The 14,648-nt window shown below is 37.4% G+C and overlaps 1 protein-coding gene across 3 annotated transcripts in view; it reads right to left on the bottom strand.

The window, feature by feature from the left end:
- The window catches only part of LOC134527313 (unconventional myosin-IXAa), a 651,966-nt gene that overhangs the window by 281,491 nt on the left and 355,827 nt on the right, over nucleotides 1–14,648 (bottom strand). For all 3 annotated transcript variants that reach the window (XM_063359870.1, XM_063359869.1, XM_063359871.1), the window contains exon 10: nucleotides 3,703–3,843. In XM_063359870.1, coding sequence (XP_063215940.1) covers nucleotides 3,703–3,843 — 141 coding nt within the window. The remainder of the gene's footprint in view (nucleotides 1–3,702; nucleotides 3,844–14,648) is intronic.

Below are 14,648 nucleotides of genomic sequence, written 5' to 3'. Positions count from 1 at the left end.
GCATGGCTTCTCAAGACTGTCTGCACTTAATCTTGGGGGCATAAAGATCTACTGCTTTTCACCAGCTCGTGTTTTGTCGTCGACCCTAAACTTCAGCTTAAAGCCTTTCCACTTCATTCATTCACAAACATACCGATGCTGCTCCGAGTAGAGTTGTTTGAAAACAATAGCGACATCTCGCTTAACTCCTTGATCATGTCCAGCTTTAACCTCTGCATGTGTGGTATAAACCATTGGAGTGATAAAAAAAGAATTATACATGTTTTTAATCTATCCTATTGTAGCATGTAAATTAAAGATTCACATAATAGCTTGCTTTAGAGTTTTACAGGATAGCCTGATTTAATGTAACATTTACATTTAAGATTGATATTAAGTTTAAAAAATTAAATGCCTGCCAGTATTACATGTCAACTTTATTTAAATTCAAGCCTGATCTGAGTGAATGGTTGTGTTGTTGCGAATGCGATGCTTAAACTAAGTGATATTTTAGAGTACCTTTATAGAGACCATAACCGACCACCTGCAGACCACAGTTTTGATGACGTAGTTGATGGATGCCATTTCTTTTTGAGCTGGCTACATCCATACGGTTTGCCAGCCTGTAACAATATCAGATATCACGGCCGCTGCATTCTGCGCGAGGGCCGTAAACAAGCCACCTGATCGTCTATGGGCTTACACACTAAGCATTTAGCATAATAAAATATATATGAACTTAGTTGACTACCTAATTTCACGTACAAGTTGTCTTCCAGCTTACACTCCAGAGAGCCTTTGCTACACTTCAAACAAGAAGAGAGTGTCTACACGTTACTATAACTTTAATTATTAATATTTTAGAACACTACAACTAAAGATTGAGATGTTGAAATTATGCATACTTGTAATTTTTATTACTAAACACAAATTTTTTTATAGAGTATTTACCTATTACAGGAGAGCTAATAGTATGTGTTTTACAACTATATACAATGGATGACTAGTATCATAGAGGAACTACTTAAGGCATGTAGAAAAATAATTTTTTGCTATGCTTAATAATACTGTTTTCATTATTAATATATTTGTATAGTATACAACACAGAAAGGTTTAAGACATTTTGCTACATTCTGTTTTAAACTATGCCTATATGCATAAACATTCATCTATAAGAATGCAGGTTATAAAATTTTTACTTATTTATAAATACTTTTATCCCTACAGGCATATTTGTAAAAAACAATATGTCTTTATGCTTCATTATATTTTAAACTATGCATTTATAGTTATAATAACATCTTTTTCAGATAAGCAAATTGTTACAAACAATATTTCTTATGCATGCTTCTAATTCAAAATAAGGGAATGTATTGTTAGGTGCACTATTAATTATCATCCAAGATGGCGTTTTTTAAATCTAAGAATGCGAGGATTATTGGTTCACTCTGTGTGCATAAAGGAATGAGTCCTATCATATATCAACAAGATGGTGTGGAATATACCGCTTTGCTTGTGCACACTGTGCATGTAAAGGAACGCGTCTTAGCAGACAAGATGGTGGCCTCTATTTTTAAATGTGGCACCCTATGAGAGCAAGAGGTGGAATTAAAGATAGTGGCCTTTATTTTTGAATGTGGCACTCACTGGGAGCAAGAGGTGAAATTAAATTTGGTGGTAATTTTTTTCTTAATTTTAATCATTTCTAGTATTATTGACTTAAAGTCATACTGTGATATATTATATATCTTATTTATTTCTTTACTCTGGAAGTGACCTCGTAGTGTAGTAGCTAAGATCTCTGCTTTCCAACCTCGACGAACTCACATCTCTGGGAATGAATCCCAGAGGGGGGCTCTATTTAACAGTGGTGATCATTACCCTTCTCCCTTTGCACCCGCCGGTTAGCCAGAACTCCCTACCCACCCCTACTCACAAAATACGTGATAATATCCCTAGGATCTGTAATTGGTCGTCCTTATTGGCTACACGTAGTGCTCGGTGCACATGCACTCAAGTCATTTATGATGTTGAATTTTCTGAGTGTTGATAGTGTGCTTTACCTTAGTGTGTATGTTATGCATTGCATTATTTGTACTCCACTTCCTGTTGTTGCCATTTCCTGAGTTAAATCTTTGTAGCAGGATATTTTTTAATGCAATTGCTGTGTTCCTTAAAATTTCCTGTTGTGCAGTTGTATCAGTAATTTTACGTGTAAATTACGTTTTTCTTAACGTTTAAATTATGTCAAGGTACAATGAAAGAATGTCTTACAAAAACAGGAAGATAATACATATATAAGCATAATTTTACCTCGCATGACAAGAATACCTGTTTTTTTTTGGGTGCAGCAACTATTTCAATATCAATTACAATTACTTTTTTTTTTAGCTATTCTGGGGATCAATATTAATTGCATGGTACAATTTCCATATTTAAAATGATAGGCGATTGCCAGGTCAAAGCCTAACTGCAGTATGTTTTGGGTAAGTTTCCTCTCTCCATTTAATCCTCAGAAGTTTACAATCAGGTAGACTCCACGGGCGGGTGGGGGGCCAGTAGGTGGCCATACCTGAGTGAAAATTCGTCATTTTCCCCTCCCCTCCAAAATATGACAAAATATTTTAAGACGGAGCCTCAAGGAAAAATGAAAAGTGATGTTCTTTAAATTTTGAATGCAATTGAATCGATACATGCTAAACGGGCCCCAATCACAAAAAAAAATGGCATGTTACAGGATAGCTTCAACTATATATGCTAAAAAGGATTTAGTCAGACGTGGAGGTTAGCTAATTTTAGCTAGGGAAATTCTTAACGTACGCTAAAAGGGTTGCTTAGAGACATATTTTTTTTTAAAAACTGGGTTGCTTGGACTGAGGCCATTTTAGCATGTGCCGATGCGCACTGGTTATCTCGGTCACAAAGAAAATTATTTACATCCGATTTCGAAAAAAAATATCTTTTCAACCTGTTTCAGCCCGGGTACTGGAGCTAGTACAGGATATGCACAACTGAAAGCCAACATGGTCGCTCCGTATGAATTTACCATAAACATGATTACATGCAGCTAAATAAAACCTTAATAAAAGTATTTCCTCAGACTGAACAGCCTGTCTGGTACAATAACTTATGGCCAGAAGTATCAAGTTGTGGGTTTGTGTAATACTGTGTTTAAATTAATTTTATATTTTTATGAAGTTATAGTAGTAAAGATAAAATAAACCATATTGATTGAGCTAGGTTATGAAAAATGTGCTAGTGGTTGGTTTTGTAGCTAAAACAGCAAAGCAGTATCTGTTTGCGCGAAAAGCTGTGTGTGTAAGGGTAAGTAGAGTGAGTAGGGTAGAAGGCAGAGATCGGTGAACTGGTCCACTCTCGTCTTTTTGAGCTATATGGAGTTGTGGGCCTATGAAACTATGCGTGGGAAAATAAAATCAGATATTTACTACAACCAATTTAACCAAGTATGTATATATTTTTTAATATGGTTAGAATTTGAAAACCTAGAACATAATTACAAAAAATGCACTTTGAATTCATAAAATTTAGGATTACAGGAGTTTAAAAAAAATTCTTGTAAAAATAAATGCACCTTGTTTTAGGAGCCATCGGGAAGCGGCAACTGAACTGGCAGGTCCGGTCGCGGACCAGTTACAATTATAAATCCCACATAACGCTGTGTCAATTAGATTTTTAAATCTCCGTTTGATAAACAGGCTTACCTTAGGGTCCTCAAATCCAAACATGTCCAAAATTCCAATGAATCCGTCAGTAGCATGGCGGACCGCATTGTTGAGCGCAGTCATGGACTTGCTGGACTTGGAACCAGCAGTGCCAATAGTAGAAGCATGCTGGCTCGCCACCTGTCCACAGGTTGCACACATTAAACAATAAGGTTTTGATTTTGGTGGAAAAATTTTGAAAACCGTTTTTGGAGCTCTTAACAGTGATGACCTTGCCAATTTGGAACAATTTTTGAAAGAAGTATCAGAAAAGCAAGACGAAATTTCAGCTAGTGTCTTATATTACATTATCATTGTAAAAAATGTTTGAAGAACGTGTCCTTAATAATGGTAAACCTATAAAAATCCTAGCCGAAAACTGTTTTAACAGTCATCATGAATTTTATAAACTTTTAAATAATTATACTAGTTAAATTTGGGATAAAATGATGTTGATGAGCTGGAGAATTGACTTAAATACTCGTTTGTCTAGAATTAGTGATTCTTTGTCTACTGCTCACTTAGAAATTTTCAATTTGTGGCAAGCAATTAAAAACAGTTTTCATTGAAGATTAAGCTCCACTTTATTACCATCTCATATGTTCATGAATCTGTAGAATTTCACACCTGATTCTTTTGCCATTGTATATGTTATTGCCTGTCTCATTTGAAAAGCTTTATAAAATTTATGGTCTTAGTACAGTTTGAGCCGTTATATAGAATTGTTATTTAAATGTGATTCTTAACATACTTCCGGCTAACAAGGGTAGCAAATTTGAATCCTACTATGTTTTTGCCTTCCCGTTTTTCTTTCCTAAATTAAATAAATACAGGTTGCTTTATGTACACTATAATATATTATTTAGCCCTGCCAGGAAACTGTTTATGCCCATAATTCTAATTTACTACCTGGCTATAGAAAACATGGTATTACCTTATCGTACTGTTTTCCTATTTTTCGACTCATATGTGGATAGTTGCGAGTTTAACATTTTTCTTTAATTTTTGTGAGAAATCTATTGTTTCCTTTAATCTTTCATTTTTCAGAAAATTAATTCTTTATGGATTTTCGCCAGTAATTTTTCAATTTATGTTATTTTCTTATATAGATCAACCACAGAATTGTTTACAACATTTACCATTTATGTAAATGGTAGTGGATTTAACAGTAATACTTCACATTATAACATTATAAACGCTTCAATGCAATATTTCGTTCAGTTATTTAGTCTCCACATTAAAATTTAAAAGTACCTTTAATACACATTTCCATTTGACAGTTTAAAAATTCCTTTATATAACATTTAATACTTCCATTCTTAATTATATATAATTATATATTATAATATATTATATAAGTATCACAGCCTTTTCATGATGTTATTAATTATTTTCATTATCACCAGCATGTTGAGTCCACCTCCCTTTTTAATTTTGTTACCTTATCGGTATCTTCCTATGTTTTCTTTTGCATCCTTGTCCTCAACTTTATCCTTTGTTCAAGTTACGGTCCATGTAACCACTTCTTCGAATTCTTCACCTGCTATACCTGCAGACACTAATGTGATCCGTTTAACTGCTTCCTCCCTTGTGGAGTATTTTTTGTATGTAAGGTATATATATTTTTAAGTGTTGTAGTGTTAAGTAATAAAACATAAATAACTGTTTTATAGATGACCAATTCAAATATTTAGATTTGTGTAAAACTATGGCGTGTGTATCTAATGGAGAGCTAAAATGAATTTTAACAACTAGATCTAGTAATTAGTACACCAAGTTTCAATACACTCGGAAAGAGCGCCTTGAAATAACAATTTGAAAGAAATGCCTCAAATAAATCAAATGTGATTTATTGTTTATGTATCATTGGTACTATTATGTGGACAACGTGCCTTCCATGCAATGGCTCATCAAAAAATTACCAATGCAATTATAAACGAATTTATATTTCAACTGGATGGAGTTCACCTTAGGATTCAAATGATAACTGTTGCTCGATTCTATCAATACCAAACACCATCTCAATCACACATTATTCAAATGTTAATCTCAAATATACTTATTAAGAAACATAAATTAAATAGTAAATTTAAGTGTATGCTCAGGCATAACTCAACGCTTGAAGATCGGGACCTCTGAGTGTACAGTACTCAAGTTAAAGAACACCAATAATGAAACAGTGTGTGAAGCAAAATGTAAAACAATAATATTGTCAAGTGAAATAGTTAATTATATCACTTTGCAACGATTATCATCAAAACAATCGTGGATAATCAAGATGTTAACAAAATACGATGACATTGGGTTAACTAACATCATGGCATTACCTTAGGTTCGACATCAGGACAATAGTGCAATAATATCTTTGCAAAATCAGACAGTACCTTTTAGAATATTGTGATGTCTACCAGAAATACTTGATGTTCCTTAACGAACGTATAGAACGAATGCACGCAGAAATTAACACACGTCCGAACCACGCTCATATCTTGGTCCTGGTGTTCAGCTGGTAGCTCAGCGAAATGGTCCAAAGATGAATTCGACTGTAGGTGGATTTCGGTAATAATAAGGCGAAGTCGCTTGTTTCCTTCCTTGGTATACGGAGTGGACGCGTTCTTAAAAGATGTACTGGACGTCTTCAAGTTGAATATCTCTTTTTAAGTCACACAGCTAATCTTGGCTGCATAACTGTGTCTCGTTTAATGCATAAGTAGGCTAGAATAGGTAGGTAGTCTTCTATCTCGTCTTTTACCATAAACCACATATCGATGTAAACTTAAGACTTCTTTTGCATAATCAGACGTCGATTCACATTTTATTAGTATGTTTAATAAATTACTTACTGATTTTCGTAGAATAACTCAGTAAAGTTTCGTAAATATATAATAAATTCTTCTGTTATCGTCTGATTATTTTTATTACAATATTCACCATCGTCGAAACATAGTTACGATCTCAAGGATTGTTTCTTACCGACTCAATTTACTATGGAACCTTTTGTTATTTATTCCACACCAAACATAAGCAATCAAAGTACTACTTAGTTCCTAGCATAAATTGAATAGATATCTATCCATAATTTTGTGTTACTGCCTTAAATTGGATATTCAACACAATATTGAATTTTTTATAGATACCACACTAATAAATAGTCGTTAATAAAAGCATAACATTTTTGGAAATTTTGCTTAAGTGTTTTATTCCTCTGAGATTTTAGTACGTAGTTTCTAGTTTTTGTAATATTGCCACCTACCTGCTGAGGCAGGCTTAGTAAAGAGGGGGGGGGGAGGGGAAGTGTTTGCTATTACACAGCTGTTGCTGGGCACGTGCTCAATTGTTTCGCCTAATTTTTGTGGTGTGTCATTTTATGGAATACTGGATGCATATTGCTTTCAATGTGAGTCATATTTTATAGATAATTTCTTATAAGGATCTAAGTTTCTTCATTATGTAGTGTTGTTTAATATTTTTGTAAATTTGTCATTTAAATGTGTGCTGTTCCTTTAGTTTACTGATACTGTTTAACGAATTTGGACTATATTATTATATGCATCAAGATTTCAAAAGTAATAAGAATAACTTCTTTAAACTATTACAATAATATTTAATTTTATAAATTATTTTGTTACGATATCATGCAATTTATATGTAGGAACAGAACCTATTTCGTTAAGCATTGCACCTGATGTGCAAGGAATTTACTACCAGAGTTCTTGTCTAGGCATCATATATTTCTTTGGTCTTCTTCGTTTTTGGAAAGTCGTTCCGATTTCCTTCTTCAAGTGGCTGCCATAATGTGAGAACATAACTGTCTCGGTGCTAACTAATTCACCAGATTGAATTTTGTAACAAGTGTATTGCAATTATCTTTGAAAGATTTGTGCAATGGGAGTGCATGACTTGATGTAGGCTTTTGGACATTCGCCATTGCTTAGCAAATGTATGTCTGCAGAAGAAAACTACAAAAAAAAACACAAATGACAAAAAACACAAATTAAGCAAAAATTGCTGTTGTTGTCAGGATTTAACGCCACACAATATTCCACAACAGGAATATGGTCAACAAACAAGGAAAAAACAAAGAAAAATGGACTAACAGAGCGACAAAACCTCCACAAATGATGACAGCACAAAAATTCCGAACCCAAAAAATTCAACACAACAGTTGAAACGAGACAAAAAACACAGCAAAACGAAAAGACGAAAAAAACACAATAGTTTTCCAAAACAACAAAAAACAATAAAAGAGAAACGAAAAAATCCCCACAAATGATGACAGCACAAAAATTATTGAACCCAAAATATTCAGCACAACAGTCAAAACGAGACAAAAACACGACCAAACGAAAAGACGAAACAAAAACAACAGTTTTCTAAAACAGAAACAACGAAAACTGGCATTATTCACACACTAACCAACCGAGCTGAGATTATTTGTTCTGATGAGAAATCTATTGCGGTTGAACACAATCATATAAAAAAGGAACTCATAGCCAATGGTTACCCTGCTAACACCATCAAACAGCATATGAAATCCAACAAAACACTCAAACCCACAGAAACCGATAAACCGGCAGGAACTCTAGTCATTCCGTATTTTCAAGGGCTTTCAGAAAAAATAAGATGCCTGGGAAACAAATATGGACTCATAACAGCTTTCCGTTCTAAATCTACTATTAAAAGCATTGTTACAAAGATGAAACCAGCCACAGCAAAATTACAAACCCACAACTGTGTGTATCAGATCCCCTGTGAATGTGGCCACGTGTACATAGGTGAAACTGGCAGAGCTCTATCCACCCGAATCAAAGAACACAAAAACAACTGCAAGAAGGGTGAAACCCTAAAATCCAGACTTGCTGAACATACATGGGAAAATAGCCACAAAATTCTCTGGGAAGACTCCACACCGCTCATACAGTAACCCGATAAAATAAAAAGGAAAATCAAAGAATCAGCTTTCATTATTAGCAATAAAAATATTTTCAGACAGCAGAGCCTTGAATTAAAAAATATGTGGATACCTTTGATTAAGAGAGCAACATCACTGCAGCACAAAACAATAGCCAATACTCAACCTACAATAACCAATCCGCTTTAACTCCATGGTGCACAGCCAATGAGGAGTCAGCTTGTCTGCCATTGGCTGAGCAAGATGTAGTCCATTTTCTGATAAATACCCTCATTTTTCCAGCCCCTTCACAGTCGCACCTGTGTTTCCGTACCATGGGCGTCTCTGCCTGAGGACGGGAGCAGATAGCAGTTCCCGAAACGTCGCTTGTTTCTGTTTTAGAAAACTGTTGTGTTTGTTTCGTATTTTCGTTTGGTCGTGTTTTTGTCTCGTTTTGACTGTTGTGCTGAATATTTTGGGTTCAATAATTTTTGTGCTGTCATCATTTGTGGGGATTTTTTCGTTTCTCTTTTATTGTTTTTTGTTGTTTCGGAAAACTATTGTGTTTTTTTCGTCTTTTCGTTTTGCTGTGTTTTTGTCTCGTTTCAACTGTTGTGTTGAATTTTTTGGGTTCGGAATTTTTGTGCTGTCATCATTTGTGGAGGTTTTTTCGCTCTGTTAGTCCATTTTTCTTTGTTTTTTCCTTGTTTGTTGACCATATTCCTGTTGTGGAATATTGTGTGGTGTTAAATCCTGACAACAACAGCAATTTTTGCTTAATTTGTTTTTTTTTTTGTCATTTGTGTTTTTTTTGTAGTTTTCTTCTGCAGACATACATGTGCTAAGCAATGGCGAATGTCCAAAAGCCTACATCAAGTCATGCACTCCCATTGCACAAATCTTTCAAAGATAATATCAATGCCCGGTATGGACCCGGTATGCATATTTGTATGAGGAAGTTGGAAAAGAAAATGATTGATCTAATGATCTATCACAATGTTCCAATAACTTGACTTTTCTCTGTAAATGTCGCAGTGAGGGAGTCATTCCTAGACGACTCACAATCAAATCCCCGGTCAACAGCAAACAGGCTCAACAAATAACTCGGAAAGCCAGCCAAAAGCTACTGAGTGAGAGAATTGCCGCATATCACTGTCAAAAAACACATTTGAACAATGAAATTTCGGCACTACAGCTTGAAATACAGTCCATCCTTAATACTAAAGATTTCAATTGCATTTATCAGTCCATCACGAATCTTGTCCAAAAGAAGTCTTTACAGTGCAAAGAGAAACAAAAAGATAAATTAGCCAAACTAACAAATATGGTGAATACAAAAACACATCCCACAACACAGAAAATTAACACTGTCGTTAATTCATTTTCAAGAAAGCTGTCCAATAGCGAGGAAAATGTTCTACAAAAAGGCCTCAATTTCAGCATTGCTTCACGACACATTCCTGCACTTGACATAGTTTCATCAGTTGAGAGCGCAATATACAAACTTCCTGCCGCCAAACAAGATGAATTTCGTTGGAATGTGCGTACAGCAATCACCTCAGCTGGCCCACCTAAACCAAATCTGCCACCTGATGAACTCAAGGCCATCAAATCTCTGAAATCCGACCATACCATTGTAATCCTCCCAGCTGATAAGGGTCGTGCTACAGTCATACTTGACAAAACAGACTATGACCAAAAAATTACTGATTTGATCACCACAGATCAATATACAAAACTGGTAAAAGACCCCACAGCCAGCATTGAAAGAAAAGTGTACCAAACTTAAAAATCAGAATCACATCCGAGACAAAACTAGATCAGAACTGACGCCACACAGCAGTAAAGCACCCCACATTTACGGTCTTCCAAAAATTCATAAACCGAACATGCCTCTGCGCCCGATCATCAGTTGTTGTAATGCCCCATGCCAGAAACTATCAAAATACCTCATGAAAATTGTTCAGCCACTAGCAGGACAGACAGATACTTTTGTCAAAGATTCCAATCATTTTATTTCTATAGTCCAAACACTTAAAATAGAAAACAACGATACCATGGTGAGTTTTGTGATGTCCAAAGCCTCTTCACCAATGTACCTGTAGCCGAAACACTCAGCATTGTCAAAGCCAAATTGGAGGCTGATCCAACTTTAATGGACAGTACTGTAATACCAATCCCATCCATCATGGAAATGATTACCCTCTGTGTCACCACGACATATTTCCAGTTCAAGGATATTTTCTACAAACAGACCGATGGCATGGCAATGGGCTCTTCTCTTTCACCATTTATGGCCAATATATTTATGGAAAACTTTGAGCAAGAAGCACTTAGCAAAAGTAATAGCCCTCCTAAAATCTGGCTCCGTTATGTAGACGACACCTTCACTGTCTGGCAACATGGACTTGAAACTTTGGAGGAATTTGTGAACCACCTTAACTCTCTGAGGCCATCAATAAAGTTCACCTATGAAAAAGAAACGAATGGTAGCATTCCTTTCCTGGACTCACTAGTCAGCAGAAAATACAACAGTCTGGAAACCAAAGTATACAGTACACTACACCTCGGTTACGATACAAAAGTACCAGGCCCGCCCACAAGACATCGCCCAGTGCAAGCACTGTGGTGAATTCGATCACACTCACACTCGCTGCAGTAAGCCACCACGATGTGTCAGGTGTGGGGAAAACCACGCCCGAAAGGACTGCCCAGAGTCTGATGACACAGAAAATTTTTGTTTCAATTGCAAAGTGCGGGGACACACTGCTGCCTGGAAGCAGTGTCCAGTGTTCCTGAAAATGGTCGCGAGTAGGACACAGCGACAGGCCGCGCAGACACAGCTGCAGTCTAAACAACAACCGCCTGCCACGAACAGCCTGGTGGAGTTCCCTCCCACCCGCCCCACTCACGCACAGCCGCGCGTCCAGGTGGTAAACAAGCCACAGACACAGCCGCAAACAACAACCACCGAGCTGTCACGACCGGAACGAAAATATTCGCAGGCCGTAAAGGAACCGCGCACCACTCACACTCCAGCGCAGAACAGAATAGAGGGAAACACCATCGGTGATATGTTAGAACTGGCAGAGATTCTGAAACTCTGCAATTTCTCACAGCTCATTGCTACACTCTCTCCACACTACGCCACAATCCGAGCTGAAACAGACGTATCGAAGCGACAGATGATTCTACTATCCGCAATCCTGAATCTCGCTACACCTTAAAATGGCACAGAACCCGGGGAAGCTTTTACAGGTCCTAATTTTCAATGCACACGGCCTCCAAAATAAAATCTATGAACTGGAACAGTTACATTTTGTATACGGGATAGATGTCGCTTTCATCTCTGAAACGTTTATAAAACCACATATGCGAGCGTACATATGCGGTTACACAATATACAGAACAGACCGCCCCGCACTCCGCGGTGGCGGTACAGCCATACTAATTAAACACGGAATTCACCACCACCCGATAACTATAAATTGACTACAACACATTAAGGCCACCAGCATAAACGTACGTAATAATAATTCACATGTTTGCATGTCTGCGGTATACAAGACGCCACAAGACCCACTCACACCACAGGACCTCAATAAATTAATGGAAGTCGAAGATCAATTTTTTATAGCAGGGGACTTAAACAGCAAACACACTGACTGGGGCTGCACACAAACAAACGCCAACGGGAACATTCTACACGGCCACACGGCAGCGAAAAACTACATCATTCTTGCGCCTGACTCCCCGACATGCTATCCAGTAAGGCCTCTGTCAGACGAGCGACCTGGGTGGCGCCACCCTGGTGGCGCCACCCAGTAGACAACACTATTTGAACGGACCTGCCAGACGGGGTCGTACCACCTATCAAGTGTCTCGCGACTGTCGACCATCCGCTACCCGGACGCCACCTGCAAGTGGCGGCCACCCAGTCAGTCAGTTGTTGTAGTGCAGCCTGTCACACGACACCACTGAGAAGCGACCACTTCACTATGGACCTCGACAAACATTTGTACAGTTTCATAGCTGTTTGACTGTCAGGGGCAATATAATTTGTATTAAGATTAAGTACATAAGTAATGCTGTACTGTTTCAAATTTATGAAACTTATATTAATGTTTCAGGTACATAAAGTAATTTCATTGATTACATTTTACATTTTACATTTACATTTTTAAATATATACATAGATTCAAATATTACATTATTATTTCAGCTTTAAATTGCAAATTCTGTTGGAAATCCCAATTTTCGTTTATGTTACAAATTTTACAGAGGAACTTTTGTGCTTATTTGTGTCTGTCACAAGAACTTCAACTGGCCAGCCACTCGGGTCGCACAGCGAGTGGCAGGAATGTAGGTGGCGCCACCCTGGTGGCGCCACCCAGGTCGCTCGTCTGACAGAGGCCTAAGTAGTGGCACTCCAGAAATTTTAGACATAGCCCTAACAAACAAACCAAACGCTCAGCTAAATACAGAAACATTAGATGAACTAAACTCCGATCACTTACCGGTGCTAACACAAATAACTTTTAATGCTACATCCAACATACAACTCTTTAATAATAACCTAAAAATCACAGATTGGGACGGGTTTAAGGAAGAACTTATAGACACCCTAAATCAGCCACCCGAAATAAATTCACCTGAGGAAATAAACCCACACGTTAAACTTTTCACAGACACAGTAAAAAATGCCATTAAAAACACTCTCGCTTTGAAACAAAAAGGCAAGTCACTCGAACACACTACCCCGATCTGGATTATTACATTTCTCTTAGGCGGCAAGCCACAAACAGAGCACAAAAACTCCGCACACCAGAAGCCAGAAACGAATATAACAGACAGAATAATCTCGTACAGAGCAAATTAAAACAGGAACAAATAAATCAATTCGGAAACTTAATAAACGAAGTAGCCACAAAACCGCAGGAAATGTGGAAACTATCTCGCAGGCTCCGCGGTAACAAAAAATTTATTTCAACTCCCGCTATTATAACAGCCACCGGGGCTAAATACATCGCAGCGGACAAGGCCAACGCAGTCGCAGACCTTCTAGAAAAACAATTCTCCCCGAACACAGACGTAACTGACAGAAATTTCACTTTAACAACAACACAGGCGGTAAATAACTTTCTACAAACAGGCACGCAATCTGTCCCTGAACCAATAACAATAAGGGAACTTTTAAAGCTAATTAAAGCCAGTCCGAACAACAAATCAGGTGGCACGGACGCAATAAACTACGAAACACTTAAAAAAACTCCCTCTAGAGGCACTTGAATATTTACTGGCGATATTCAATGCAATACTAACACATAAAACTTACCCCGACTCCTGGAAACTAGCAAAAATAATCACAATACCTAAACCAGGGAAAAACCCAGCCATTCCAGAAAACAGGCGACCCATAAGCCTTTTAAACAGCATGAGTAAAATTTTTGAAAAAGCATTACTCTCGCGCCTTCAAGCACACGCAGAGGAACACAACGTGATTCCAGACATTCAGTTTGTTTTCAGGAAAGTTCATTAAACAATCCACCCCTTAATTAAAATCGTAGAAGCTGCTACCGACGGATTTAATAACACATTTAAAGCTTACACTGTGATGACAATGCTCGACGCAGAAAAAGCTTTCGACAAAGTCTAGATTCCGGGCCTTATTCAAAAATTCATAAACTTTAATTTCCCAGACACATATATTTACCTGGTGGCCCACTATTTATGGCGTCGTAAATTTTATGTTGCTCTGGACGGGGCTAAATCCACTACTCGCGAACTTACAGCTGGGGTGCCGCAGGGCTCCCCTCTCTCTCCTTTCTTCTATAATATTTACACAGCCGACATACCGCACGAAAACGCCTACGTACAGATGTATGCGGACGATACAGCCATAATTAAACAATCCGGAAACTTAAAATATGCCATGGTTTGCGTCCAACGACAGCTGACAGCACTTGAGCAATTCTACACTCGGTGGCGAATTAAAATTAATGCAGCTAAATCAACCACGCTTGTAATTTCAAAACGTAGAGGCAGACCTGACAGG

The sequence above is a fragment of the Bacillus rossius genome, chromosome 1 (genome assembly GCF_032445375.1).
Source record: "Bacillus rossius redtenbacheri isolate Brsri chromosome 1, Brsri_v3, whole genome shotgun sequence".
NCBI classification, from domain to species: Eukaryota; Metazoa; Arthropoda; class Insecta; order Phasmatodea; family Bacillidae; genus Bacillus; species Bacillus rossius.
This window is presented reverse-complemented; position numbering and strand designations above follow the sequence as displayed.